General features: G+C 40.0%; 2 protein-coding genes across 3 annotated transcripts in view; one reads left to right on the top strand and one right to left on the bottom strand.

Annotated features, from left to right (window-relative positions):
- The first annotated feature begins 4338 nt into the window (after positions 1-4338).
- aagab (alpha and gamma adaptin binding protein) lies at positions 4339-8820 on the top strand. Its single transcript, XM_028823598.2, has 10 exons — positions 4339-4495; positions 4734-4924; positions 6678-6774; positions 6870-6959; positions 7104-7187; positions 8023-8105; positions 8209-8278; positions 8369-8473; positions 8556-8605; positions 8686-8820. Exons 1-10 carry the CDS (start codon positions 4426-4428, stop codon positions 8761-8763), a joined length of 918 nt encoding a protein of 305 aa, XP_028679431.1. The 5' UTR covers positions 4339-4425; the 3' UTR covers positions 8764-8820.
- A 118-nt stretch (positions 8821-8938) lies between these two features.
- The window catches only part of smad3b (SMAD family member 3b), a 28498-nt gene continuing 10904 nt past the window's right edge, over positions 8939-26532 (bottom strand). The window contains exons 2-9 of one of the 2 annotated variants that reach the window (XM_028823597.2): positions 23447-23640; positions 17779-17913; positions 17500-17574; positions 17184-17234; positions 16724-16936; positions 16396-16533; positions 15928-16072; positions 8939-9949 (exon numbers count right to left, since the gene is read on the bottom strand). In XM_028823597.2, the coding sequence (XP_028679430.1) occupies positions 9826-9949; positions 15928-16072; positions 16396-16533; positions 16724-16936; positions 17184-17234; positions 17500-17574; positions 17779-17913; positions 23447-23640 (1075 nt within the window). In that variant the 3' untranslated portion in view covers positions 8939-9825. Of the gene's footprint in view, positions 9950-15927; positions 16073-16344; positions 16534-16723; positions 16937-17183; positions 17235-17499; positions 17575-17778; positions 17914-23446; positions 23641-26532 lie in introns of those variants that run through there. The other variant, XM_028823596.2, reaches the window with a different exon arrangement.

Here is a 26532-nt window from a genome sequence, read left to right as displayed (position 1 = left end):
ACCCAAAACACAGTTGGAAATCTACAAAGGCATTCATGCAGAGGGAGAAGTACAATGTTCTGGAATGGCTGTCACAGTCCCCTGACTTGAATATCATCGAAAATCTATGGGATGATTTGAAGCAGCCTGTCCATGCTCGGCAGCCATCAAACTGAACTGGAGAGATTTTGTATGGAAGAATGGTCAAAAATACCTCCATCCAGAATCCAGACACTCCTCAAAGGCTATAAGAGGCGTCTAGAGGCTGTTATATTTGCAAAAGGAGGCTCAACTAAGTATTGATGTAATATCTCTGTTGGGGTGCCCAAATTTATGCACCTGTCTAATTTTGTTATGATGCATATTGCATATTTTCTGTTAATCCAATAAACTTAATGTCACTGCTGAAATACTACTGTTTCCATAAGGCATGTCATATATTAAAAGGAAGTTGCTACTTTGAAAGCTCAGCCAATGATAAACAAAAATCCAAAGAATTAAGAGGAGTTCCCAAACTTTTTCATATGACTGTATGTGTCCAGCCCACTTCATCCCCTGCCACATTCGACATGCTTGGACGACTGCGCAAAGGGTTCATAGGGGACCCCCACCCCGCTCTTCCACGGCTTGAAATCTCCCCTCCAGCTATCTGCATGATCGCTCCTGGAAGGTAGAGACGTCTCCGGGGTATAAAACATTGGCTAGTCAGCAAATCTAACACTACCCTGTGAATGAACGGGTACTGCGATGGACCAGCATCCCTTCCTGGTCTACATAAACTCCTTCGGCCCTCCAGACCCTGAAAAAATATTAGGGGTTTAAAGCAACGTTTCCCAGGTTCATTCCTGAATGACCGCTGCGGCTGGTGGTTTTCGTCCCGACCTACTTCTGCATTTTATTTGGTTCTTAACCTTAATTGGCTCAACTGTTATTTTTCACTTTGTACATCCTCCGAATCAATCGAAAAATTACACACTGCGTTTGCTCATTTTTTTATTGGAATGTGGAAAGAATTTCTGCATGTTACACAGTGATGAATTTTTGTTCTTTTTCATATAGGTTTTAAATAATCTGCTTATTTTTTTTTAATTTATTTTAAATAATCTGGTTATTTCATAAAAAGCACTCAAGTGTATGTGGCACGACATAGCTGCTACCCTTTTTAATTTTTATTCTGGGTATAGTTAGAGAGCACTGTGTTTGCATGAGTTATGTTATCACTTACTTATTGTTGGGACTTTTATGTTGATACAACCTTTTATTATTTACATTGGCAGAGTCCGGGAAAATCTGGGGGAGGGGCGTCTTTTTGCATTGTTTATAATGTTCTAGCTCAGTGTTTCCCAAACGTTTTATCTGGGGTGGCACATTTTTTGTAACCAAAAACATCTCAAGGCATACCACTATTCTACTAACCACAAACACGTTATATCTCACACACGTGCTCAACTGTCCGAAGCAGGGAGACTGGACGGGATGGGTGGGCAGGAAGCTACCCAAAAAGCCCATGTTCACAGACAGGACACTTATTGAGCACTTTGGCGGCATCACCCAGTTGTTTGGTCCCTTTGCTCATCCATCTCTGCCAGAGAGGCAACTCGTATGCCCACTAAGTACGGGCAGAGTGAGACTTGCTGGTGACCACAAACCTAAGCAGATGGACCCTAGCAGCCTGAAGATGTGTCCGACATGCTTTGTCTGCAACATAGCAATCGCGGAGCTGCTTTAATGCCAGCTTCTCCAGGTAGTCCTGTCCTCCTCAGCCAGGTCTCGACCACCTGCAGAGCTTGCCCCTCTTAGGTTAAGATCCAAGTGTACTACACTATTATTTCCACGGTAGCTCTCATGGCGCACCATTGTGCCACAGCGCGCTGTTTGAAAAACACTGTTCTAGCTGGACTGATGTGGAACCCTTACGAAATTGAAATATATTGCAATATACACAAAAAATATTTGGACAAACTTTGCAATATATGATTGGCTCCAGCAGACCCCCGTGACCCTGTGTTCGGATTCAGCAGGTTGGAAAATGGATGGATGGATGAAAAATATTTGTAGTTGAAATATATCTTTTCAAGATTATATTTAAAATATAATCAAACATAGATTTCCTTTAATATACTGTAACAAACACATTTGTAAATACTTTATATTGTTTATATGACATGCAATTTAATGTTTGCTTGGATCTATACCTTTACCTGGGGGCAGCATGGTGGCACAGTGGTAGCGCAGCTGCCTCACAGTAAGGATGTCGGGATTTGCGTCCCAGCTCCTCCCTGTGTGGAGTTTGCATGTTCTCCCCGTGTCTGTGGGGCTTCCCAATAAATCCAATTTATTGGTGTCAGCACATGCAGGACATGATGTATTTCACTCTAAAACACGGGCTGCAAGCTTGATTTTTGTTTTTTGAAATTGCAATAGCAATTCATTGAAGGTATATACACATTATGTATATTCTATATCAGTGTATAGAGATGATTAAATCTGCTGTCAGAGTAACAATTTTAACTATTGACACATCCATAATATCAAAGCAACTGTTTCAAAGCAAATATTCTATTAATGGAAAGTTAATATAAAAACAGACAAATATATATTAAAATATACTGAAACATCTCTATACTGTGAAATACATTGTATATATACTTAAAATAAAATAAACTTATCAGGAAAAGCCTGCCGGTTTACAGGGCGAACCCTGGACATACCTGAAGCTGTAGCAGAAAAGAGGATGGTGGCAAAATTGGATGCCATCATGAAAAATCCCCTCCATTCCCTCCAGGTGGCACTCTCTTGGAGCACTTTGTAGACACAGACTCATTACACCACGGCGTGATAAGAAGCGCATCTGGGGGTCTTTTCTGCCTACCGCTATCAGGCAATTCAGTGTTTCCTCCTTGGCCACTCGTTAAGTAATTTGATATACCGTTTGATTGATTGACTAGTATTTGTCCTTGTTTATATGTTTCTGCTGCTGTGTGCTTCTGAATTTCCCCCGGGGTTTATAAAGTTTATCAAATCTAATATAAAAACTAGAATTTACAGTATATTTAAAGATATGTGTAATATATGTGTTTTGCAGTATATCATTCCTAATATTTTTCAATATATTTTAAAACAGATTTTTATATTTTTGAAAAATATACAGTGGCATGCAAAAGTATTCAATCCTGTTGAAAGTTGTCATAATTAACTGCATGAAAAAATGATTTGTACACATATTTATCCATTCAGTATTTTAATGGGGACTCTTATTCTGTAGCAATACATTTCCAAATTCAAAATAAACCGTTTTCTGTAGATATTTAACTAAAGAACAAAAACTGTATTAACTGTCCTGTGAGTCTGTATTCTTGTTTTTCATGTTTCTTCTGCTGTAAACATCTGAATTTCCCCTTGGGATTAACAAAGTTTATCTAATCGAATCTAATGTATTAAACAAATTACCAAATCTTTATGCAATTATCTTGATTGTGTTTGTATTTTTACTTTATTCTATTAATATGTATTTTGTAATATATTTCTTATGCTGACCATGACCTTGTATCGTGATATTAGTTAATTTCAATATAGACTGACATAATAGCCATTCCAAAACACTATCATTGTCATCTGAAATAAAAATCCTACGCTCATTAAAATATACTTGATATCTGAAAAAGTGATACCTAAAATACATGTATCCGTATCGATTTCAAAAATAACAGTATCGCCCATTCCTACTGTACAATATCCCAGAAAATTAAATTCTGGGAACCTCGGTCAGTTGACTTTTCCACTTGTTATTTTATTTATTTATTTATTAATTTGTCCTACCTGACAAGCCTGCTCCTTCCTCGACAACGTACACGGTGCCGTCTAGTGTCCACTAAGGCGTACTAGTTAGACTATTTAATAAAACTAAGCGCTCATGTAAACATGAGTGTGAATAAATGAGGACCGGCGCCCCGTCCAGAGAGGGCTCTTGCATGATACTACAGGAATGGGCCGTCTGCGCGTTACAGTCTTAGAAATAAAAAAAGAATGAATGAGTGGCGAAGACCTGGCGCTCTTTCTGTCATTAGCGATGCTTTCGTCTTTTATATACTCTGAGGCTTCGTTGGTTTTTAAAACAGCAGTGTCGGTACTTGCATAGAAACACTGCATGTTATGAAAAAAAAAACTTCTGATTTTTTAATGCTTATTAATAATATAATTTAGCAAATAATCAGTGCCGTTCCAGGTCGAATTGATATTCGTGACGAGTGTTGAACAAACGCAAGAACCCAAGATTGAAAACTGAACGAACCAATTGGCTTCTTAAGTGAAGCAGTGGAGGGCGGGTCAAAATGACGCCTGCGCGGTAACACCGATGCGCCCCCCCCCCCCCCCTTGTAAAGAAATGGTACAGTCTCGACAGCCGGAAGTATCTTCTCCCTGAAAAAGGCAACTCAAGCAGGAGCCATGAGCGGTGTACCTTGCGTCTTGTTGACGAGCTGCGATTTGAACTTCCCAGCCGAGGAGTTAGCTGAGCGTGAGAGCCGAGCCTGTCACGAGGGTGGACCGAGGAGGGGTTGGACTCGGGGAATACCGTCTTCTGTGTAACTCGGGTGGTGATAATTTTTTTAGGGGGGGAAGGGTTCGTTTTCCCACTCTGAACGAATAGCCGCTCGCCAGGCTCTTTAAGTCAGTTGCATGCATCATGTCCAGTCACTGACTCTTAACGGTCTTCGCAGCCTGTGACTTCATGTCCATTTTTTTCTGGTCTGCAGAAATAATTGGAGGAGATGGACCCGCAGAAGCATTATCTCCTGACACAGACGTGTGCCGTTACCCCTGGACTATCGACAACAAGTACTACCGCGCCGACGTGCACCTGTGCGTGCTACCTGAGCGCTCAGCGCTGACCGCGGAAACAGCGGAGGCAGCGCAGGCATTCGCCGTGTACTTCAACAGTCATGTGGTGAGCAGCAATCGCAGTAGGTAGTGTTATATGCACGATGGCAAATTTGGGAAGAAGTAGTGGAAACTTGTCAAATGGGCTGCACCACGGGTGTCAGTACGCTTTACAGTGAGGGCACCAACACATAGCGTGCAGCTATGGTGGTACCAGCAGGTTATGCTAATGACCAAGAGGCTTTGTAAGGTGAGGGCACGTTGATGTTGTGACAACTGCCTGCTTCTGGAACTGCACTAAGTGCCAAAGATAAATATCTGGGTTTGCGTACAGAAGACATTAGTTACTATATCATGTTCATCGTAGTTTTGGGTGTCGAAGACTTACATTTAAATGTGTGTGAATTAAAAGCCATAGGTAAAGTTTATTTTATTTTATAATGCTTATTTTTGGGATCCAGGGGCTTGTGGGACATGTGTTTTGTGGACTTTGGAAAAGACACAGGACCGAATTCCACGGGTGACCTGTGGGGGGTGCTTTAGGAGTATATGGGGTATTGAGCCAGCAGTTTTGGGCTGTTCAGTCTCCACAACTGAAGTGAAAGCTGGATTCGGATTGCCAGCAAAAAGTCAGACCTGGTGGGTGAGAGACTGCCTGGGCTACCCTTTGTCACCCATTCTGTTCATAACTTCTTGGTACAGCCAGGGGGTGGAGTGTATCCTCAGGAATTCTGTGAATTCAGGATCGCATCTCTGCTTTTTCAGATGATGTGACTATGCTAGGACTGTGACCTGCGATGTACACTGGGGCAAGTCTGCAGCAGAGTTTGAATCGGCTGAGATGAGACTCCACACCTCCAAGTCTGAGGTTGTGGTTCTCGGCCACAAAAGGGTAGAATGCCCACTCCAGGTTGGGGCTGAGGCGGCGCCTCAAGCAGAGGTGTTTTAAATTATCTTTGGGTCTTGTTCATAACTAAAGGAAGAAGGAAGTGGAAGATTAATAGTTGGATTGGAGAAGCATCCACTGTCGTGCAGATGTTGTATTGTGTTGTGGTAAAGAGAAAGGTGAGCCGAGAGGCAAAACTCCCAATTTACCGATCAATGTACATTCTTGCTGTCCACTGCGTTCACAAGCTTTGGGTAGTGACTGAAATGGCTAGATCGCACATACAGGCTATATACAAACTCCGAGATTAACGGATACCCGTTGGGCTTTCTTTAGACACAAATTCACCAAGCAAGCCTTCAAATTCTTCTCATGCACATTGAGAGACTCGGAAGTTCAAATGGAGGTGAGCAGCTTGTTCAGCCAGCTAGAGTTTGGATTGAGATTTGGCATCATCAGACACCTGGACCACTCAGTTCTGCTGATGAACAAAGGGGCATAGTACCTCGTAAGAGTCTCTACGTATATAGGTGCAGACCTGTTGAGTACACTGTAGGCAAGCATCGAAGAGTTAAACTTAATGGTACATACAGGGAGCCAATTAAGTGATTCGAAAAGAGGAGTGAATTGTTGAACACTAGATGTTCCACTGAACTTTGAATCGTCAGTAGTGGCATGGTGACACATGTTGGTTTTTCTGCCAGGAAAGAGTTGCAGTAACCCAGATGTGATAAGACCAAAATCCTGGGCCAGAAGTTATGCTACATATTCTGTTGGATATGGTCTGATCTTGCAGATGTTGAATGTAGTGCAGGGATTTTCTATTTTCTAGTTGTTCTTTGAGGGCAGAGACCTGTGGATTGTCAGAGACTGTGTTGAGCTTGGATGGACCGGTGTTGGCAGGCATTTGTTCAGCTTTGTTCCTCTCTTTCAGAAATGTGGTTTAGAATGTGTCACGTCTTGGCTTCCTGTGATAGAGCCATTGTGTTTGGATGTCCTTATTCTAGTCTGTGACAGAGTTTCTGAGACTGGTAAGAGTGGTGGCTTTTTTCTTTCTTCCGAGGAACGTGCAGGAGTGTTGACTCTTGAAGTCGCAACAACTTTTATTCTTTTTCTTTCCAAACAGGTGTAAGCAGACAGAAGGCCCAAGAGTGGTGCATTGCACATGGATTTGAACTGGTTGAACTGGAACCAGAGGTACTGCCTGATGAAGATGGTGAGTGTGTTGGTAGTGCAAGAAAGGTTGGACTGTGAATTTGCACATCTGCTCAAGTGTGTTTGCATCAGTGGCATTTCTGTGGATGTTGTTGAATTAAATTCCAGAAAGCCGTTTTGCTTATCTTGTATTTTATTCTTCCAGATGACTTTCCAGAGTCCACTGGTGTGAAGCGGATAGTTCAGGCACTAAATGCTAATGTCTGGTCAAACATGGAAATGAAGGATGGTATGTAGACTCCTACAATGGCAAGGAAATACTGGACAAGGATTATAAGTTTCTCTGGAGGTGGAAACTTCAACGGGGGAACTTAAAAGAATACTCCACCAAAAACTCTTTTTCTTTGATGTTGCTTATGCTGTTGTTTGTAGGGGTGGCTGAGAAAAACATTTAATCTCCCGTTCTCCTGCAGAATGGCCATTTCACAGACTACAAAGTAGAAATGGAGAGAAAGTAGGACGCAGGAAGCACATACTAAAGAAAGAGAGAGGTCAGCCTGAATATTGAGCAGTTTGCTAACTGTGGCCCATCCCCTTGCCAGGTGGCTTCCAACACCTTTCTGAAGAACTCCATAATAGTAAGAAGAAAAAAAAGAGCATGAGACACCTTTGTATGAGCACCAGAGGTCCAAGTGTTTCCTAATTTCACATTATTTTAGGGGAAAACAAAGCATGCACTTTTTGAGCATATGGCTTAACAACTGAATAATGTGGATTATGTGACACGAGTAACACAAGGATTTTTTTTTCCTATGGATGTTTTTCCCATTGTTTGCCTTTTGTAAAGAATTGGCCACTAATGGCTTTTATTATAATAATAAACAATTTTTTTTTCCTCTCCATTCTGCATAAAAATGTGAAATTCAGTTTTTTTTTTCTTGGCCACACCTACAAATTACACGGGGTAGATGATCTGTAAGAAAAAAATGTTTTTGAGTGCAGTATTCCATTAACATGTCTTAAAGGCTTTTGGTACCACACTGTATTGTAATTCTTTTAAGTTTCTTAGGTATTTAGCTTAAAAAAAGGTAAACTGGAACTTAATTTTGTTGTTTTTGTTTCAGAGGGACACTGTAGTTTAAGCCTGATGGGCAGTTTGGTTGCCTCTCACCACAGCTTTGGTCCTTCCAACATCCAGCAAGCAGATGTTAGTAAATTTTGTTGTGTGCAGATTTCCAGCTTGGCAATACATTTGCCCCCACCCCATTTGCTCTAATGTAAAGTTTATTATTTTGCTTTTTCTTCCCCAGTTTAGCGTAGCAGGTGACCAGCCCAATGAGCTGCCAAGTAGTAACGGCACACCTCCAGACTCTACAACAGGTAACTTCACTCAGTCCTCGTTTTAGCAGAAGGCACTCTGAATTTTAGTGTGTTAGTGAAACTTAAGAATTGACTTTTTCATCCTTTCAGATGCCATTCTGAATGTCGACATTCAGGAACTTGCCAATCTCACGACAGGGGAAGCTGATCTGGACAATTTTGAGCGGCTGTTCACAAAGCTCAAAGAAATGAAAGGTAAAGGATGTTGTATATTATATTGCGGTGGCACAGTGACTGTACTATGATGCCAATTCCGTATCACTTTTATCATTTGTAGACAAGGCGGCCACACTCCCCCACGCAGAAAGGAAGCTCCATGCAGAGAAGGTAGGTGACAAGGGCTCTATAGACTTTCTCAGTGTTCCTGTTAACCTCTTAACTAAAGAAAGTGATTGCTTCTTTTATAGGTGGCTAAAGCTTTCTGGATGGCCATAGGTGGCGAGCAAGATGAGGTTGAAGGTTTATCATCTGATGACGATGGTTAAACTGGCACATTTATTTTGGAATGAGGATACTTCAGAAATAAAATTTGTGTATATAAATGGCTTTTGAACCACTTAATGTTGACTTGAGGTGTGGACTTAAGTGCTGTTTGGTTAGAGGGAAGTGGGTCAGAATACTTCACACTGATGGGCAAAAGATGACAATCTGGTTTTCAACTTTACATTTCAGATAAAAAGTTTATTAGGACAAACATAGTACAAAGACAAGAGAAAGTGACTCTTAGCGTTTAGTAGAAAATAGCTTTAATAGAGCAGATGGCCTCCAGCATTGCTCCAAAGGGTCCTCTTGCCCAAGAGTCGTTCTTTATTTATATGTAATGCATTACCTAATCACCATCTGCTCCACATTAGGGGGAAGGGCATTAAGCTGCAATGCTGTATTACCGTGAAAGGTGCAATATAAAATGTATTGAAGAGAAGATGTAATCACTGTCCAAGATTTAAAGCTGCCACTGTAGTATTTTAATGTCAGTTTCCAGTTTAAGGGCTTGAGTAGGGCCCAACCCCTTTCTCCCCCATCTTCTATTAGAGGCTCCTGTCCACATAGGGGGAGAATAAGGGTGATGGCATTTATACAAAAGCAAAATCTACTTGTGCTCAGCACACCATATTCACAGTCTGAACTATTGCACTCCTGTCCATGTGATTCCAGACTGTGGGCAAATACTGGAGAAGGGAGGCCTAGAGACGTATCCATCGGCATCAGTCCTGCCAGCAGTACCTCTGACTTAATGGCTTTGCTGCCCTTCCAGCATAGTTTTGTCTCCAACTTTATATATTGGTTCCAGCTTTTAGTTGGTTGAGACTTTTATGTATAAAAATTTTTCAACTCGCAGCTGCTACAAGTTGAATTGTTGGGGGGGGGGGGTCTGCCAAAGGCAGATACATTGATATTGACCAATGAAATTGGCTGCTGCCACTGAAAGTGCTGTCAGTTGTGTTTGGACTACCCAGAAACATACAGCAACAAAGTCCTTCTCAAAGCAGCCGAGTATCTGGATAGACCTTGGTTTCCTTTTGTGGATAATTGAGTTCACAAGTGCTCTACGAGACACTAGAGCAGTGGATAGTCGGTGATCCCATTTGAGTGAGGACTTTATCCAGCCACTGGAGTGGCCCATTCAGATGCAGCTCAATCCAGCAGGGAGTGCTGGTCACAGTCTGCCTTCTGCAAGAGTGAAAAAGAGAGTGAACAGTGAAGCCTCTTTAACAGAAGCAGTCCTACCCAGACTTAAAACTTCCCACTTTTCCAGCTATGGTATCCAACATCAAAACACAGTGGGGTAGTGCAACATTTGAGCAGAACAGGCATGTGTGGGTATTCTGGTTTATAAACATTAACATCATGTATGTTAGATTGGTGAAGATAGATGATGTCTTTGGTTTTAGCACCTAGTGCTAGTTTTTAAGTGACAAAACTCTTATGAAAATGCATTAACAGCAGTACAGGCATTAAAAGTAACTTTTTTTTTTTTTATCATATTTCAATAGGCAAAAAGTAGATAGATACTTTACTAATCCCAAGGGGAAATTCACATCACGGAGCTGCTGAAAAGGCTGCCACTCTCAGCGGCGCCTAAGTCAGTAGACTCTCATGCAAACAGTACCTATGGAGAAGTGTGAAATACTTGAACAAAAACACAAGGAACATTTGCCTTTTCAACATTTATTCAACTAAAGTTATCAATAAATTTGATGGGCTACTGGGAAAAAGTTAAGTCTACCCTTGGTCTTAGAAGTTGGCATCGCCCTCATTTAGCAGAGTAAAGGAAAGGAAGCTTACAAAGCCAAAACAGAAAACAAGCTCGCTCACACATGTCTGAAATGGACAGGGCATAATTACTGGATTCAAGCAACCCAGGCCTCAGGTGTTGGAAGGGGATGTTGCCAAAGCTAACGCCCTTAAACAATTTAAAAAAAAAATATTTTCCCTCCCACTAACACTTTTCTCTAATGACCTGTCCTTCCACACTGTCTCCGCAACATCAACAGTCACTACCACTTCAACTGAATTGACCAGTACCAAGTCCACATCTGACCATCAGTATGGGCTTTCTATAACTGAGGAGGCTACACACAGGAAATGTCACGACCAGATCGGAGTCAGACCTCCATTTAAGGCCTGTTCTGACCAACTTTGTGGTGACCTCTGTTACCCATTATGTGCCGCTGCTGTGGAAAACATGCTGTATTGTTCCTTCCAAATAAAGCAGGTGCCTCTTCACTTAATGACTACAGCCCAGTGGCACTTAACATTTCACATCATGAAGACCCTTGACAGGCTGTTTCTGGAGTATAAAAGTTTTCTTGTGGCCATTATGAAGAATCCTGCATGGAGGACTTTCCGCCAACAGATTATTCAGCAGATGTGTCTCAAGAAACACCACTGGGGCTCCTTTATACCAACAAGTCCTTAAACTTGAGTCCTTAATCCTAAATTTTATATACCATTCCAGTGGCAAGTGCAGGTTATATCTCTATCCATAACCAGTGTGTGTGTATACAGTATATATAATTTATTTAAGAAGCTTCTGTAAAAAGGCAAATTTCCCAGTGGGAATAGATTAACTTCTATTTGCTACTTTAATGACTTCTCATAGCCATTTTGCCTAACTGCCCACCCATCTCCACCACTGACTCTATAAAATGTTTGACCACTCCTCCATTATATCCAAGATATTTGTGGGTTTATCGTGGCAATGGGGTTCAAGTCAGGGGTTTGGCTAAGGCAGTCCATAACAATCCATTTCTTCTATCTGAGCCATTCTTTGATGGATTTTCTTGTGTGCTTCAGGTCATTATCTCTTTGAAAGGTCCATTTCCAATTCAACTTTTAACTTTCAGACAGATGACCTCACATTCTTCACATGCATACTGTGCAATGATGCAGATGTCTTGGATGACTCCATGCCCTGAAGCAGCAAAGCAACCTCAAACCATAACATTTCCACTACCATGCTACCACAAGGTTCTCCTCATGAAATACTTTCTTCAGCTTGTGCCAAACAACTGTAAACTTTATACGTCTAGCACACATTGTTCCAAAAGGCCTGGTGTCTCAATTATAAAACGTTCTGCTGGTTTAAGGGTGAAAATATTCACACACCAAAAAAGAGGGAAATGTGTACACCGCAAAAAAGATTTATAAAATCTGGGGTACATACACTTCCACACAATTTACCTTCAGCTATAATCACAATCAGCTTATAAATGTGTATACATGAACGCCTCTCAAAGCCCACCTGGTTATCACCCAGGAATAACCATACATGGACTATGCTTATAAAACAAATATATGTTATCACGACAGTGCAGATGTTCATTGGCTGGTAGGGCAGCCTCGCACCCGACAACTGTATTTGAGGAGTTCTACGCTGCTCTCCACACTGCACTGAATCACTGCTCCTTTTTGCTTTGGGGGTCTGGGAAAGGAGTAAGGTGATAGTATCTGAACAGGCAGGCCTTTATGGAATGACAAGATTGCTGATACAATTAACCGTACAGGCCAAATGAAACACTGCAGGTTCTGCCAGTTACCTTACCAACAAGCTAATCATCATGTACAGCACCTGCAGCAAGTTGTCTGATCAGCTTCAATTTGTCTCAAAATAAATGAGACACGGACTGACCCAACCCACCAAGCCATGACTTTACTCATCTTGGAATCACAGATTTGTGTGTTAATGGAAAGCAACTGCTTATGATTAATAAAAGCAAAGTCATTCTTGCTAGGTGTGATTATTACAATTATTAGTGCTGTCAACTGCTACAATTACAGTAGGAAAACCGGACTCTGCTGCATATTTTCTTTTTATGGTGGCATCCAAACTATACAGAAACTGAATGTAGTGCCTCATCACTCGTTTATGGCTTCCAGCACAATGGAGCTGAAGCTTGGGCAAGATATTCCTGACCTGTCAGCCAGTTACGTCTGGTAGGTGCCTGCTCCCAGAAAGCCAATCATTGATAAAACCTGCATATAAACAGGTAAACCCAGTTTCAGGCTGTTTGTAAAGCAGAGGCCAACTCGGCACAAAGTTCCAAGAGAAAGGCTCTTGAAAGTTTAAATCGGCTCGTAAGCCAGTCATCGACATGGGCAAAAAATATCCCTAAAAATATTCTAATTTCTTTCATTTACAACAATTTGCATAGCCTTCAAGCAGCACCAAATAAGCTGTGTTGTGTGAAACCTTTAGGGTATAAATAGGCTGGAAGGCATAAGATTTAGAGCTTTCTGTACACAGTGAGTAAAGTGTATCTGGATTTTAGTTTCTAAACAACTGGTAGCCAATATAAACTAATGAAAAAAAATTCTTCAGTGCAAATACACAGCATTAGTCCCTTAAAAGAGAACTACAATTTAGTCACTACATCATACTCATTATTTTTGCGGTTTAATACGTCAATCATTTAGCTGGTATGGCTGCATTTCCTAGTTTCTCTGAAATGTTACATATGGATAGGCCAGAGCTGTCATAAACACACATTCTCCTGTCACGTTTTCTTTGATGAATACCCATGTTTTTGTGTGGAATTCTTTATGCACATTTTGTGCCTCTTTTTGTGCATACCCAACTTTTATAAATCTGACCCCTACTCTTTGACTAGATGTTCAACTGCAAAATGGAGTCTTGCTATAATTTTCTTTTTGGACAGCAAAGGCTTTTTTTTTCCTTGCACACCTCTCATGCCACTCAGATTTGTGCAAACTCTTCCTTGTTGCAGCTGACTGTATTTTGACATCAGCTTATGCAGGAATTACTTGCAGATACTGCAATGAAAGTGTGGTTCTTGAAGACTTCTTTTAGTATCACATGGTCAGTTCTTGGGCTGATTTTGCTGGGCCAGCCAGTGCTGGACATATTAGCAGTTGTGTGAAACTGACACTGCTTGTAGAGGATTGTCTTTATAGTGTAATGATTTAGTTCAAATTATTTTCCAATCTTTAAAAATTCCTTTACAGACTCATAGGCATCCACAACCTTGTTTTGAGGGTCTTGGAGAGCTCTTTTGATCATGACTGGAATACACCACACCTGTCAATAGCAAAGAGAACAGCCAGCCGCAGTTTCAATAAGATACATTGCACCTGCATACTCCCTATAGAGGATCTAATCACTGACACCTAATCTTGAACACCTGATTTTAAATTTATGGATTCAAATTGGGAATAAACATAAGAGTGTACTTACTTTTTCCACAAGGCAAATCTAGATTTTTGTTCAATTAGATTACATGAATGAATATACCATGTCCATTTGATGTGTATGTGGGCACTGTTTGCATGAAGATCCAATTTTGCTTATACAAATATGCTGGAAAAAGTCAACAGTTTCCATGGGGCAAACTTACTTTTTCACGCGACTGCACACCAATCAACCACAACATTGAAACCACCTGCCTAATATTATATAGGCTCCCCTCATGAGACCAAGATAGTTCTGACACATTGAAGCATGAACTCCACAAGACATGAAACTGCCCTGTGGTATCTGGCACCAAGATGGTAGTAGGGGATAATTTAAGTCCTGTAAGAAGTGACAGAAGACCTCCATGGATCAGACTTGGTTATCCAGCACAGCCCCCAGATGCTCAATTGGATTGACATCTGAGGAATTTGGAGACCAAGTCAACATATTAAACTCTTTTATTATGTTCCACAAACCATTTCTGAATATTTTTTTTTACATTGTGGCAGGGTGAATGTGTCTGGTAAAAGAGACCACTACCACGCAGGAACACTACTGCCATGAAAAAGTGGAGGTGGTCTGCAACAATGTTTAGGTAAGTGGTTTGTGTCAAAGTAACATCTACATGAATGCTAGGACCCAAGGTTTCCCAGCAGAACATTGCCCAGAGCATCACACTGCCTCCGCCTGCTTGCCTTCTTCCCATACTGCTGCCATCTCTTCCCCAAATAAGCGATGTACACGACCCAGGTTCTCCACATGAGCTAAAAGAAAATGAGATTCATCAGACGAAGCGACCTTCTTCTATTTCTCCATGGTTCAGTTCTGATGCTCATGTGCCCATTATAGGTGCTTTTGATAGTGGACTGAGGTCAGCTTTTGCCGTCTGACTAATCTGCAGCTACAAAGAAAGTTGAGAGGCACAGTGTTGCGACACGTTTCTCACATGGCCAGCATTAAATTTTTCAGCAATTTCTGCTACAGTATCACTTCTATTGATTGGGCTAAATGCACTAGGCCTTACCTTCTTATGCCCATCAATGACTCTTGGGCTCCCATAACCCTGTGCCAGTTCACCGTTTGTTTTTTTTTTTCCTTCTTTAGACCACTTTTGGTTGGTACTAACCACTGCAATACCCCACAAGACCTTTTGTTATGGAGATGCTCTGACCCAGTCGTATAGCCGTCACAATTTGCCCCTTTTCAAAGTTGCTCAGATCCTTACACTTGTCCATTTTCTCTACTTCCAATACACCATTTTCAAGAACTGACTGTTCACTTGCTGCCTAATATATTCTACCCCTTGATAAGTGCCACTGTAACAAGATAATCAAGGTTATTCACTTCATCTCTCAGTGGTTTTATTGTTGTGGCTGATGCACATATAAACATTTTCATGACATATGTCATACAACACCAGTTTACTCTTCCTGCGCCATAGGTTGTTATGGCTTAAATGTATAAAAACCTGCTTTAGTAAAAGTATGTATGACAACCTAAGCTGACAAAGTGTAAGGTGGAATCTAAATAAGAGTGCTAATGTGAAAGTGCCTAACTCTGTGCAAGCCCCCAGCTCTCTCTCTCTCTCCATTAGATCTGGAGAAAAGCTTCTACTGTATAATGAGGCAAGCTACGTAGTAGAGACTCTTTAAAAAGCTGCCAGTTACGTATCTGGAAAATATTAGGAGTCTGGCCTACATCCAGCTGAAATTTCAGAAACAGCTCTGAATTGGGAAAACAGAATTAGAGATGTGTCAAAAGTGGATGCCTGTGAAAAGCTTTCAGTGTACATACATTGCAACACACTAGTAAAAGCAAGTAGAAATCCACTGAAAAATTCACTGGAACAGATGGTCATGGTGCCATTTGCAAACCACACTCACAGTTAACAAATAAAGCACACACAGATTTCAATTTTGTCAATTACACATTCCATCCACTGGCTCCATGCAATTACCTGTATTCTGCTCCCCATCCCTTAACAAAGCTCATTCGTATGGTACACATTCTGGTCAGCTGGTACACAGCCTCAAAACCCTGGTTCACCGACTGTGCTAGTAGGGCAGCAAACTCCTGGTTGTTGAATATTTTCAGGTTACAACCTGCAACAAGATCAGATCAAGCAAATGACACACTGTACAACTACAAAATGGAGAACTTCAATTAGGTACATACATTGCCAAACCCCTTAAAATACCTAAATCAAATAAAACTGGTGGAACTGATCACACCAGTGTAGAGCTCAGCACATCAGAGTAGGAGGTTGCAGGAGCAATAGAAAGGCCATTACAGAAGTGACAGGTAGTGAGGAATCAGGAGGACATGGACAATCCAAGACAAGAAAGTTATGGACAGCATGAAAAAACTCTCACACCTGTTTTAGTCAATGTAGATGCAAAGATGAATACTGCTTATTTTATCCCACCTGGAGGGATCTTGCAGACTGTGGCTGGATGCCATCCATAACGCTGATTGCAGTTGGGACTCTGGACAAAAATAGCACTGTCACTCAAACACTCTGCAAATACCTCTCCTCCAATGTAATACAATCGCACTCCACGGCCTGCAAAAGAAAAACTAAAATGTACTATTGGCATCACTTGGTTACCAATAACATTATTACTGGCAAATCTGGCCATACATGAAAGAGCAGAGGGTCAGCTAAATAGGATGTGAAATTGCTTATGGTGCAAAATTGCACAAGCTCCACAAATAAATAAATAATTGTTTGACTTTACAACATTGTCATTTACCAATGTGTCGTCTTGTAAGCTCAACAGCTGAATTCCTGTTAACATTGGATAACAAGCCCAGGCAGAAGCGCTCAGAACTAGATGGGTCTGTGAAGCCATCCACAGTCAGTAAAGGCTGGGATGCATGGAAAGTCTCTCCCACCCGTTGGTTGAGTTCATAATAGGAGATAGCACACCAGAAGGCTGGCTCGCAGTAAGTAACGGGCTGCAAATCTATGAATGAACAACAGGGATATACACAATGAGATCAGACTTTTTATCATGCATTCCTGCATAACACAAGGTTTGTCACATACACACAGATCTAGAAAAGAATGCAAAATACCTGGGATATTTAAAATACTGTCAAAAGACTCCAAAGGTTACCCAACAGATTAACATTGGAGCGGAAACAACTTCACTTCTTTGGTATGAACACTTAGACATTCAGAAAACTTGAAGTCGAAAACGGGCACCTTACCTAAATTGCTATGTGCAGGAGATACTGGATTGGGTGACAAATTAGGTGAACCTGGTAAAGAAAGAGGCATATAACACATTATTTAGAGGTTCTTTAAAATTGGCTTTAAAGTTCAGATTAAGGCCAAGAGCATTACGTCAACACAACCTTGCTTAAATATTCACACAGTGACGGGAAAAGCTTAAATAAGAACATGCAAATATCATTTATCATATAAAAAGAATGCTAAATTATTAACAGCATGCTTTGAAAAAAAAGTCTTATTTAGAAATATTTGAAGAATATTGCATATTGATGCTATCCTCCCACATTCTACCTGCATCAACGCTGTGATTCATAGGATGGTCACTCGTCTCTCCATCTTCACTTAAGTATCCTGGTGGGGGAGTTTCTGAAGCAAGACACAAGTGCCATCAGTTGCACACACATGGTATGGGAAAACCAGTAAAACTGAAGAGAGGCTGAAGGGTTTTAATCAGTTATACAAAAACTTGCAAACCACTCAAGGAAGTTCAAAATGTTTATTACACTGAAAGGACTGGAAGCAGTGGAATGCGGCAGTGTCTCAAGCATACCAGCTCAGATAAAAACACACCTGGAATGTAGTTGCTTAGTGGCTCAATTCCTGCTGGAAAGTTGGTGTTTTCTGGAATAGAATGGCTGTAATCATCCAGGTGCGGATATTCTGTTGGTATCTCAGTATGCCGGGGGACAAGCACAGGTGGTAATACTGTGAAACAGACACAAACATTAAAGACTATCTGGAAGAAAGCATAACCATTACAAATAGCATAGATGTTGAGCACATAAAAAAAAAATGAGGCAACATAGCAACTAGTTACAGCAGCCATGTCAGGTCCACCTGTGCTTTCCACAATAGATGGTAGACCTCCAATGTCAGCATGCTGCAAAGATTCCTATAAAAAAATGCTTCATCAATGGTTACACTTAGTGTTTAGATTTAGCTTGGCTGAATTGCCAACCACAGCAGCCCAAATCATCCCCTGCCTCTTACTGGCTACCTCTATCACTCCTTCAGCACCTGATAGCTAATGTGTGGTGAGAGTACAGATGCAAGAATGGCTTCCAATATACCATCAGGATGGGTTGGAGGTTGAAGTGGTTCCCCCACTGTCTATGTAAAACACTTTGAATAGGTTAGAAAAGATCTGTACACAAGTCTTTATATATAATACGCTACCGTGGCTGATCATTTGTCTGTCCAGGATTTTAAATCACCTGTAGTTCACAAACCGTTTGACCTATTGACCTGAAATTTGGTACACATATACTACGTGACATCTGCTTTTGGGGTGATGATTGACCTCCAAGGTTATTCCTCTTTTTATTTTAATTTTATTTTATTGTAGAATCAACTCTCGGCAGTGGCCAGCAGGGCAGCCATGAGGCGCATGTGTACAGGTGTCGTTCTCATCCCTACCATCTTCGTCGTCACTTCCCCCTTGAGGCAGATTGAAGACTTAAGTGCCAACTTATGTGAAAAATTAAAGAAAACGTACTAAGTAATTGCAACACAAACACTGACTTAATCAGTTTTAATGCGAAAAGATGCCGACGAAAGAAGAGAAGAAGCGGGCCGCTAGGGTGGAGAAAAGAAGTGCTGCTCAGGAAATATCAGGTGCATCAACCTCTGAGCAAATGAATACTAAACGTACAGAGAAAGAGGATGAAAACTATGAATGCTCAAGTTATGTGTATTCACTGCATGTTATTGTGCAGTGTGCCGTTACTGGTATTTAATAATTATTATTGATCTCAATGACTGGTTAACAGCCTTAAAAATAAAGTAAGGCCTCGTTTCACAAGGATGCACACATCGCAAAAGGTCAAATTATTTACTTCTGATACTTGAAATCTATTTCTACTATTACAAAAATATTAAGTGATACCATGTGAGTAAACCGTTTTCAGATTATTTTAAACATTTTTTGATTATATGCATATATTTGTGTGCATTAGTCAAAGTTTTTATTGTACTATTGTCACTATTCTGAGGAAACATGCAAGCAAGAATTTTATTTCAACTTTTAGCTTCTGTCAATTTAAAAAGGGAACAGACTTTAACTTTAGCATACACATATACAGTAGATTACACAGCTACTTAATGCTGGTCACTCAGAGCACACCAGTTAAAAAAAAGTAACAAAAATTTCAACTTTGTGTCTCCCATTCACATCACAATGGAGGAGCACAGTGCATGTTTCATGTGCCACGAAAGAATGTACAGACTATCTTTTTATCTCTCCAGTGAGCCTTTAGCATTGTGACTGATAAGCCTGAGATGCTCACTTTATTCACATCAAGTTTTATTTACTGTTTGGTGCTGTAATGATTGATTGTTGCTAGATGTTCTTTTTACACAAACTTGACTTGAGGAATATATCACTTTAGTTAGTTTCTCTTGATTGACTGAAGATAACTTCTCCCCTCAGAGACCAAACCCAATAATCCTATGCATTTGTTTGTATGTGATTAGTTTTTAGGTTACTATGAAAATAACTCAACAATGAAAGGCAATGGGAAGGCAGACTTGCTGATAAAAGAAAAGCTCTGTCATAGTATTTACCTCTTGTTCTACCAGTACTATCCATTAGCTGCAGGGAAAAAGCCACCCTTTTACAAGAGAACACCATGTCCTCACATTTACAGATGTTGATTTTCATCCCACCTGATTTATGCTCTGGTTTACAACAGTGCATGGCACAATAGATATCACAAAAAAAACAGAAAAAAAACAAGGAGTCCAAGTTTTGTTCACAAAAAAAGCAGAAATGTTCTCCTTAGGCTCCCAAACTGAATACTCTCCAAACCTCAGCTATATCTTGACATCCCATCCATAATCACAATCAGGAAAAAGGTGCACTTTAAACTGATCAAACTTAATATCAAACAAACTTCCCATACGAATTTAAATAAGGCAGAGCACTCCTTAAGCATGGCCTATCTGGTGTCTCCATCATTTTTCTCCTGAGCTTTGAAGACAACAGAGTCTGTAGACGGTATCCTTGCAAGCACAGACTCCATTGTCTTCAAAAAAGCAACACTCTGTTAGTTGAATACATGTAAAGAATACTCAAAACTTTCCATCTTTGCAACTCGAAGACGTATTGCAACTACATAATACACAGCTGAGGGCTTGTGAGTATTCCCAGATCTACCCATGGCTTCTGAACGTGGAAACACAAGAAAGAAAGAAAGAAAGAAAGAAAGAAAGAAAGAAAGAAAGAAAGAAAGAAAGAAAGAAAGAAAGAAAGAAAGAAAGAAAGAAAGAAAGACTAATTGAAGCATCAGGTTCTATACTCAATACTGTGTATGAAGTTTCACATTCTGATCACATTTTGTAAACAACAGTTGATCTTCTGTGATTGATTAATAACAAATAATGAATAAAGAGAAATCCTGAAACAAAGAAAATAATGGAAGGAATAAAATTTATTTGAAATGGTTTAATTTGAACATTACACATGTAAGAATTTGTTTTACCATTAAGAGAAAGTGTTCTAAAAACTCTCTCGGGCGATCAGTTTATGCATTTTCAGTTCAGAAAACTACCATATTAACATTCTCAGGAGTCAGACATTTTACCAGTAAGGCTGGCAGTTAAGAACAGTTGTTCTTAAAGAACCAATTTTCTGGGTATGCCCAGTCGCCTGCCAGTTGCACTGTATCAGCAGAGTATGCAAAAGGGACCCAGTTCAGAAAAATGGGTAAATCAGTGGCCAAAATGATTTCTAGGTTAAGATGAAAAACATGCAGCACCTTTCCTGTGAGTCAATGTCTTCACAGTAGCAGTTAGGTTTCTCAATAAAACTGAAAGTTGTTTTTCTATAATATAGTCAAATTCATCAGTCAGTTTTTAATCTAGCATATTATTGGGATAAAATTCTTTTTTTGCTCACACAGTCCAAAAATCAGTTGTAAGTGAAAGCTTAGTAGCTGGGCTAGCTATAGAGTTTTAGCTATTACATCTTCTCAATCAAATACTTTGCTATACAGCTGGGGACAGTGATTTTTGATGAAATGTGGTTCCCAGTCTAAAACTCAGTCATCCTTTCTTTTAAACATCTTCTACATTAAGTTAGGTTTATCTCACTTCATTTTATCTGAAGATGTCTGTTCTACTTTAGTTACGACATGCAGATGCAGCATGTGTCTATTTAAATGAACAGCATGTCACAATGCAAGTCTATCAGGCAATTAAATGCAGCGGGGACATTACATTTGCCAACAGAGATTTAATTATATAATTATTTAGATTAATCGGTTTAAATTATTAACTCCAGCTAATTAAAGTGTGGTGAATTGTTAGCATTTCTAATGTACAAGCAAGTGTGACAATACCTGATTGGTATTTTTACTTCTCCCACAAAACCGCTGGCTCTTTTCTTGCTAAAGGAGTTATGTTCATTATCTGAAAAGCCAGTTTCCACTGCCAAAGTCTGGTACATACAGATGTCACATACAACTGAGATAAATTAAATGATTTCTCCTCTGACTACAACCTTCACCCTGAAAGTGGTGAGTCTACTCAGAAGCTCCAAATACTTTATTTGGATTGAGGCTAAGTCACAAGGGCCAACATGCTATCACCAAGGTCTAGTTCAAGGAGTGTATTTTGGTACACCCATTTACAAAAAGGCTTATTTTACTGAGAACCATTGTAGCAGCTGAACACAGCCAACCCACTTTAGACCACTGGTCAATGGTAACCCTGCCCAGAGAAAAAGACTCCTGACAACCTACCTCTAAGGATCAAAGCCATACAAGGCCATTCAATACATCAACACAATTGTCCCAAATAAATACATAATTGTACTGCTCAATATTAGCCTACTACACTAAATTTGGCAAGCTACTTATGATTGTTTTTAATTACCTTCCCACAGAGTAAAATACCAGTGCAAAAATCAGGTATAATACTAAACAAGTAAATGAAGGGCAAAAAAAAAAAAAAGAATCATCCAACGCCTCTTACCAAAATAAGATGAAAATTAACATAAAAGACGCAGCTGTATGTTCTACATTCATGAATTACTTTGTGCAAAACATTTCAAGTCCTATACTAAGCAAGAAACTTTCTACCACAACATTTTTGACTTTGGTCAATCATTTCTATGTTGGTTAAAAATCAAGTGCTGATCTGCAAGATTAATTTGATAAACTTAAAGCCCATACGTGAAGATCCCAAGTCACTAATATGCAAATTATTAAGAAATAAACAGAAATATGTCACAGATTACTGTGACACTAACCATTATATTAAACACAGTATATCACAAGTTTCCAGTTGGAGAACTGTATACAGCACAATTTTAGAGAGCATCATGCACATGGGATCCAAATTAAAAAAAAAAAAAAATTGGTTATGCTGAAAGTGGCCTTTTTCCCCCCATTAACTAATGTTAATAGTGTGCATTCCCAATGAAGATAGCTCAGCACCTCTTTCAACAACCATCATTTGCGTATACACAGTCAGTCATTTCCTAACACATTAACCTAACAATCAGGAAAGAATATGCAATATATATTCAGGGTATAGAAATGAGTCAGAGCTTTGTATACTTGCAGCAAACCAGGATGAAAAAATTAATTTTGGAGAAAAAATGTTAAAAACATACATAATTAATTAAGGATTGAAAACAACAAATGAAAACATACTGTGAGCACATATGGGGAATAGCTATCCATAATCAGATAGCAAAGAACCGGTCAATCAGGATACAGGATTTTGAGTTAACATATCTATGGTGGTGTGTAGTGTGCAAGAGTGCTAGTGCACTTATAAAGCCACACTGTAAATATTTATTGTCTGCATCAAAAAGGAGGACATAAAGTCTGGAGTAATTCTGCCAATCAACAAAAAAAACAAAAAAACAAAGTGTAACTGGACATTGGTTAAGAATAACTTCTTAACAGAAGATAAACACTTTAACACAAAAATAGTCAACATCTGAAACCAATTACAGAATAACTTTCCTGGGATTCTGCAAGAGAAAATTAAGATGTGCATTTGAAATACACAGTAAAAAGACAAAAAGGTACAGAAATTTCTCTAGATTGTTCTATCCACACTCAGTCTTACATTCCACCTGCCTGCCTCTACCAAATTGACAAAACAAAAAAGATGAAGGGATGTCTGAATGATTAAGTACATTTACAAGTGCCATTAAGCAATGTTAAAAACACTGTTTTTACAAGCTCAAAGCTTAATATGAGGAGAAACTAGCCACTAGGCTTCTCACCTGGAGTCTCAACACGCTGGTAATGGTAGGGATTAACGCACACCTCATCTTTCTTCATATGAAAGGCAAATTCACAGAGCTCAACAGCACGCAGCTCATGGTGGCTATGCAGGTCTGGCCAGCGCCAGAGCCGACAGTAGATAACATGGGGCAGACCCTTCCGGTGAGACACCTGCAGGCGACCATCGAGTGACCTGTGAGGAGAGGAGCACAGGGATTGCACATCATTATCTTCCTACCTCCTAGTTGGTAAGAAGAAAGGGCAGACTGAAAAACAGGTACAATATCTGTGAAGTGTGCATTTGTAGACAGATTGCCCATGGAGAATAAAGAGGAGGTTGAGTGGAAGCAATGAGGATGATCCTGGTATACTACTGATGCACAAATTTCATCACTCATTGAAATGCCCACAGAAGTTAATACCCCCATCCCCCAGATTATATGGTTTCCCATATTACATTACTCTCCAAAACCTTCACCTTTCTGTAGTTTATTTTATCTTAAATTAAAAACAGACGTACACACACACACCCACACACTTTTTACCCCACTCTACCATCACATTCATGAGTGATTCATTTTACAAACAGGAAATCCCATCCAGGGAGCTGCCCACGCTTGGGCCAAAAGGTCTTACACTTCTCAAGCGCTCTGTGTACTCTTATGTACACGGCAACTTAACTAGGACTCACCCGCACTCCAGTATGTACACAGTGACCACAGCACCTCATTATACGTAAATGCCTCTGCTTTCAAGAGAGAATGTCTCAGACTTTTCTTTCTTTCTCACTCACACACACACACACACACACACACAGTATCAAGCATAGCACTTTTTTTCTATTTACTCTGGTTAATACTCTTCCTACTTTATTTTGCAAAGAAACTGAAATACTGAGGACCAGATTGTCCATACAATCAAGGAAAATAAGAATTTTAAAGCTGTTCTTGTATTTGAAAAACAATAGACTGTATAGAATGGGAAGCTCAAAAGGTAGTGGAAAAAATGGCTCATTCATTGTCATTGTTAGATTCCACTGCAGAGAGGAGCTCAAACAGTGTGGAACATACATTGTCACATTAATAATAATAATAAATTTTATTTATATATCGCCTTTCCCACGCTCAAGGCACTTACAGAATATAATAAAGAACGGCAGAATATACAATATATAGCATTGTACAAACCAGATAAATAAATAAAGAAGATTAAGACAGTAAATTCTGAAAATAAAGACAACATAATTGATGGTCTAGCACACACATACAGGTTACATTGGCATCTTGACAGAGAAGTAAACTGAGAGAAAGGTAATAAAGTCAAGTAGAGCTAAAAGCCTTCCTGAACAGATGAGTTTTGAGGTGTTTTTTAAAAGAATTCATGGAGTCAGCTGACCTGATTAATATTGGTAGGTCATTCCAGAGTCTGGGTGCTATACAGCTGAAGGCCCTGTCACCCTTGGAGTGTAGATTAGTGAGGGGCACAACAAGATTACCAGAATCAGAGGACCTTAGTGGGCGGGCAGGCACATAGTGATGGAGGAGGTCACTGATGTAGTTTGGTGCGAGGTTATTTAAAGCTTTGTAGGTTATTAGTAGGATTTTATATTCAATTCTGTAGGACACAGGGAGCCAGTGAAGACGGAGCAGGATGGGTGTGATGTGCTCACTGCTGCTGGTTCGAGTAAGGACTCTTGCAGCTGAGTTTTGAATAAGCTGGAGCTGTGATATAAGATTAGAAGGGGCACCTGCCAGTAGGGAATTACAATAATCGATGCGGGATGTGATAAAAGCATGGACAAGTTTCTCAGCATTAGAGAAGGAGAGGAAGGAGCGAACACGGGATATGTTACGGAGGTGAAAGTAAGAAAGTTTCTTAATGTGATTTATGTGGGCGGAATAAGTGAGGAAGGAATCAAAAATGACACCAAGATTTTTTACAGTAGAGGCAGGTCTGATGAGATCACTGCCAAGATGGACTGGGAAGGAGCTCATTTTATTAAGTTGCATTTTAGTCCCAATTTACAGGAGTTCAGTTTTATTGCAATTTAATTTTAAAGAGTTCTGCTCCATCCAGGTTTTAATTTCACTAAGGCAGGTTGTGAGCTGAGAAAGCTCTGATGAAGTTCCACTTTTAACATTGAAGTAGAGCTGAGTATCATCTGCATAAAAATGATAACCCAATCCATAACTACGGATAATATGGCCAAGGGGAAGCATATAAATACAGAAAAGCAGAGGACCAAGGACAGAGCCCTGAGGGACTCCTTGTGTGACTGGCACGGAGTTGGATCTGCTGTTGCCAAGACTAACAAACTCTTGCCTATCAGTCAGATAGGACTTGAACCACTGGAGGGCAGTGCCAGAGATACCCAGCATGTTCTCCATTCTGGACAGTAGGATGTCATGTCTAACAGTGTCAAATGCTGCACTGAGGTCTAACAGAATTAATATGCTAGTTTGTCCAGAGTCTGCTGCCATAAGCAAATCATTGGTTACCCGTAGCAGAGCAGTTTCACAGCTGTGCCGCTCCCTGAAACCAGACTGAAAGGGTTCCATCAAATTATTAGAGGTTAGGTAATTGGTGAGTTGGGAAGCTACAACACGCTCAAGAACTTTTGACAGGAAAGGTAAGTGGGAAATAGGCCGGAAATTGTTAAGATTGTCAGCATCAAGGCCAGACTTTTTTAACATTGTAGGAAATGTACGTTTTACAAAAACAGGAACAACTTTTCAGAGTTGACATCAAACTCTGAAAAAAATGTAGCCCATCAGAGACAGACACTATTATTTCAATAAAGATCTGTGCAGTCTGGAGACAATATCAGAGGGCAGCATCTTTTACAATCATCAGCTTAGTCTTGGATGGGATGGACTGGACTGTGATAAGTTTCTTTTGCCTTTTTTGACTTGTTTTAAAAGCAGACCTAATACAAATCTGTAAACCACTACAACCAAAAGGCAAGCCCTGTCCACATCCTCTTTACCACACTAGGAACCACAAACCATATTAACTTTCACACAAAGCCATGGGCAGATTCCAGCCAATCACAATTAGAATCTCCACAGGTGATTTAAAATTATCT

The sequence above is a fragment of the Erpetoichthys calabaricus genome, chromosome 17 (genome assembly GCF_900747795.2).
Source record: "Erpetoichthys calabaricus chromosome 17, fErpCal1.3, whole genome shotgun sequence".
NCBI lineage: Eukaryota > Metazoa > Chordata > Cladistia > Polypteriformes > Polypteridae > Erpetoichthys > Erpetoichthys calabaricus.
Note: the sequence above shows the minus strand (reverse complement) of the source record. Positions and strands in the feature narration are given on the sequence as shown.

Coding starts and splice junctions, on each gene's coding strand:
- aagab (XM_028823598.2), top strand. CDS start 4,426: ATGAGCGGTGTACCTTGCGTCTTGTTGACGAGCTGCGATTTGAACTTC. Junction 6,775..6,869: donor TGACAGAGTTTCTGAGACTG/GTAAGAGTGGTG, acceptor CTTTCCAAACAG/GTGTAAGCAGACAGAAGGCC. Junction 6,960..7,103: donor GGTACTGCCTGATGAAGATG/GTGAGTGTGTTG, acceptor TTATTCTTCCAG/ATGACTTTCCAGAGTCCACT.